This window comes from Coregonus clupeaformis, chromosome 27 (assembly GCF_020615455.1).
Source record: "Coregonus clupeaformis isolate EN_2021a chromosome 27, ASM2061545v1, whole genome shotgun sequence".
In the NCBI taxonomy this organism is placed as follows: Eukaryota; Metazoa; Chordata; class Actinopteri; order Salmoniformes; family Salmonidae; genus Coregonus; species Coregonus clupeaformis.
In genome coordinates, this window is record NC_059218.1 from 50320499 (window position 1) to 50324775 (window position 4277).

At 45.7% G+C, this 4277-nt stretch overlaps 1 protein-coding gene across 1 annotated transcript; it reads left to right on the top strand.

Moving 5' to 3' along the window:
- Positions 1-596: 596 nt before the first annotated feature.
- Positions 597-3640, top strand: LOC121554224 (G-protein coupled receptor 12-like). The gene is made up of 3 exons (XM_041867701.2): positions 597-809; positions 1084-1370; positions 1648-3640. Exons 1-3 carry the CDS (start codon positions 597-599, stop codon positions 2231-2233), a joined length of 1086 nt encoding a protein of 361 aa, XP_041723635.2. The 3' UTR covers positions 2234-3640.
- The last annotated feature ends 637 nt before the right edge of the window (positions 3641-4277 follow it).

Genomic DNA, 4277 nt, shown 5'->3' on the forward strand with positions numbered 1-4277 from the left:
ATTGAAAGGAAAAACCAAAAACCAGCAGACGCTAGGCCCTCCATGGAATGAGTTTGACCCCTGTATTAAGGTATCTATACTTTAACTCAAGTATGGCAATTGGGTACTTTTCCCACCACTGATGGATGGTTGGATGGATGGATGAATAGATAGATGGATATATGGATAGATGAAGGGAGCGTTTGTTTTTATTTGAGAAGTGAATCATTGCATTATTCCTCTGTAGTGATGGACACCTCTGCTATCACTCTCTCTCTCTCTCTCTCGCTCTCTCTCTCTCTCTCTCTCTCTCTCTCTCTCTCTCTCTCTCTCTCTCTCTACCTTCCCCTCTACATCCTTCCCCTCTCCCACAACTCTCCCCTCATCTCTCCCACCTTGACTCATCTCCTCCTTTCCCTCTCCAGCATGATGTACTACAGTACCCATAATGCTCTGTATTCTGTATCTGGTTTGATCTACTAAACACGTTCCTAAAGCTAACACTATGGTGTCCCGTCTCCTTATTAATACAGCCTACTCTCTCTTCTTCTTCTTCTTCTTCTTCTTCTTCTTCTTCTTCTTCTTATTCTCCCCCCTTTACCTCCCTCCATCCAGATATGATCCTCTCCCTAGCTGCAGCTATGAGCAGCGGCGGCATCCCCCAGAACACTACTTCCTCCTCGACCTTTGACCCCTCGTCCCTGGACCCCTGGCTTGACCCCTACCCTGACCCCTACCCTGACCTCCCCGGGGTTAACGCCTCCTCCTCCGCCGTCCCCGGCCGCACCTATAACTCCGACCTTGACTTACGACCTCTGACCTCACAACAGGTTAGACATGATGTCATCAAGTTTAGTTTACTTTTATGTTGTGATTGGCTGATTTCATTGCTTTAAAAAAAAATCTTACTGGATAAGTATAGTGACCTTTGGGTGTTTTGAGGATTGCTTAACATATAAATGCTCATTATTGTTGTTGTAGTTGGTATGATTATGATGATTTGTATTGTTATTGTTATTGTTATTGTTATTATGGCGATGATAATCATGGTAATGGCGATGATAATCATGGTAATGATATGATGATGAATATTGTCATCAACAGGATGTCAGCCCATGGGATGTGGCGTTATGTGTCACGGGTACCCTCATCGCCTGCGAGAACACTCTGGTCATCGCCGTCCTCTTCTACACACCGACCCTCCGAGCCCCGATGTTCATCCTGATTGGCTCGCTGGCATTCGCCGACCTCCTGGCGGGTCTCGGTCTCATCCTGAACTTTGTGTTCACCTATCTTGTCGAGGGAGAGGTCGTGACCTTGGTTGCCACAGGGATACTCATCGCGGCGTTCTCGGCGTCCATCTTGAACATCCTGGCGATCACCGTGGACAGGTACGGTGATATTTATGTCTCTCTTTATATCTTATGATTATAATTGCAGGGATACAGACATTTTCTCATTTTCTGACTTTGCTGATAGCTGCTTTGTTGAGAAAAGTTATACTAACAATGACAGTGATATGTGGTGTAGTTGAATGATATCTTTGTATTTTTTAGCATTTGCTAAAGGACCAAAATGTAAACGTGAATGTAAATTGTTGCTCTGTAGCTCAACTAGTGCATGAGTAAAACACGGACTGGACTTCGAGTAATGTTCACTGTGTTACAGGTACCTGTCGCTGTACAACGCGTTGACCTACCACACGGAGCGGACTGTCCTCTTCACATACCTGGTGGTAGGGGTCATCTGGTTGGTGTGTCTGGTCCTCGGCGTCCTCCCTGCGCTCGGGTGGAACTGCCTAGATGACCAATCAACGTGCTCAGTCTGTCGACCAGTCACCAAATCCAACGCAGTCGCCCTCGCCGTCTTCTTCCTACTGGTTTTCGCGTTGATGATGCAACTCTACCTACAGATCTGTCGGATCGCGTTCCGTCACGCTCAGCAAATCGCAGTCCAGCATCAGTTCCTCGCTATTTCCACGACCAAAGGAGTCCAGACGCTCTCCGTGATTCTCTGTGCCTTCGCCATGTGTTGGCTACCATTTGCTATGTATTGTATCGTGGCGGATTCGAGCTATCCTATCATATATACATACACTACGGTGCTGCTGGCGGCGTGTAATTCAGTCATAAATCCTATTATATATGCGTTCAGGAACCCGGATATACAGAAGGGGCTGTGGTTGGCGTGTTGTGGATGTGTCCCGTCAAATCTGAGTCTGAGACCTCGAGCCAGAACCTCCAGTAATGTATAGGGAACCTGGACATACAGAATTGTTTATGGCTACGACCCCTCCAACCTCTCCCTCCGGCCCTGGACCTCCAGCAACGTATAGGGAGGGGGTGTAGCGGCGTATAGAAGGGGTGCAGGGTGAATGACGGTATTGGAGAAGGTGTGGGTGTACGCCCCTAGCTCTGTGACCCAGGGCCTCCAGCAAACCTGGACATCCAGAAGAGACTGTGGTGGTGACATCACGGGGCAAGGTGATGACCCCCCTCCTAGGACCTCCGGTGAGGGGGTAAGCTTTAGGGAGAGGATTCAGTGAGGTCAAAGGTGACCCCCAAGGCAAGAGGGAGGGTGTGTGGTGTGGTGACGTGGCAAAGTCACCCCCTTCCCACCATTTCAACAGAGTCTAGAGCAGTGTTGCAGGGGCAGATGTGGCTCTCCAAGGATGACTGGACTGAGAAAGTCTGGGATGGTTTGCCCTGGGCCTGGGCTATACTGTAACCCACTGGATAGAAGTGGTGGTTCAGATCTGTGACTGTGTGGGGCTGAGGTTAAACGCTTTACAATGCTGCTTCAGTGGGGGATCATAGGCCTCTAAAAGGCTACTCGTTCAGAGGGTGAGCACGAGTAGTACAGCCTAAGGAGAGGCCTCAATGATAGATGAGCTAACTTACAATGAGCTAACTTACTTATGATGAGCTAACTTACTTATGATGAGCTAACTTACTTATGATGAGCTAACTTACAATGAGCTAACTTACTTATGATGAGCTAACTTATTTATGATGAGCTAACTTACTTATAATGAGCTAACTTACTTATGATGAGCTAACTTACTTATGATGAGCTAACTTACAATGAGCTAACTTACTTATGATGAGCTAACTTACAATGAGCTAACTTACTTATGATGAGCTAACTTACAATGAGCTAACTTACTTATGATGAGCTAACTTACAATGAGCTAACTAGCCAACAATGGTAATGTGTGTTAGGTGAGAATACTACGACCTTGAGGTTTTCACTGAAGTCTTTGAGACATCATTCAAAACCTTATAAACTATCATGCCACAATGATCTTGTTGCTGATGGCTAAAGCCCTTGGTAGAACACGCATAACAGACAGACAGACAGACAAACACACAAAGCCAATATAAAGTCTAATTCATGGTTACCCTTGGAGGAAAAAAAAACATAATTTTTTTTAGAAAAGCCCACAAGCCCCTAAAAGTTTCCCTGTTATTACCAATGCCTCTGATATGGTTCCAGGGCTTTAGGAAACTTAGACTTTATCTTAGAGAAATGGCTACAACTGAATGTTATCTAATGGAAATGTTATTACCAATGCTATCAACAAAAAACTAACAGTTTTAGAGCTACTAAAGCAATCTGCTGTATGTTGCCGACCTACAGTCATGAGGTATAGTCCCCTGTAGCTCAGTTGGTAGAGCATGGCGCTTGCAACGCCAGGGTTGTGGGTTCGTTTCCCACGGGGGGGCCAGTATGAAAATGTATGCACTCCCTAACTGTAAGTCGCTCTGGATAAGAGCGTCTGCTAAATGACTAAAATGTAAATGTAAAGATGTATAGAAATACAATTCAGTACTAGAATTCCTAGAATAACAGGGCATCTCCATTCAAGTCATCGTTCTAGTAATTCATTTTCTATGGTTATTACCATGCTGAGAAACACACCGGGCATCTAAAACTGTTTCAGCACCACGGACAGCGAAACACAGCGCCAAGCCATTGCCAATGTGCGTCGAAAGCTCATTTCAGCACCATGGATAGTGACCAGTGAGCTGATGCTTGTAGTCCCTACTTGATTCTGCTCTATGGTCAGTTTTGCATTTTCCCCCTTACTGATTAATTTAACAATTTGGAAAGTGTAATCTGATTCTAGATCTGTGTCTAAGCCCAGGGAAATTCTACCCGGAGCCAGCTAACCAGACCGCCATTTTCACACATTTCACTCGTTGTACGGTTGAATAATGCATTGGAAAATAGGCCTGGTGTAGAGAGAAGGAGCAAGCATAGCCCCCCGTGAGTTGAAGATGAACACGATCTTTCCA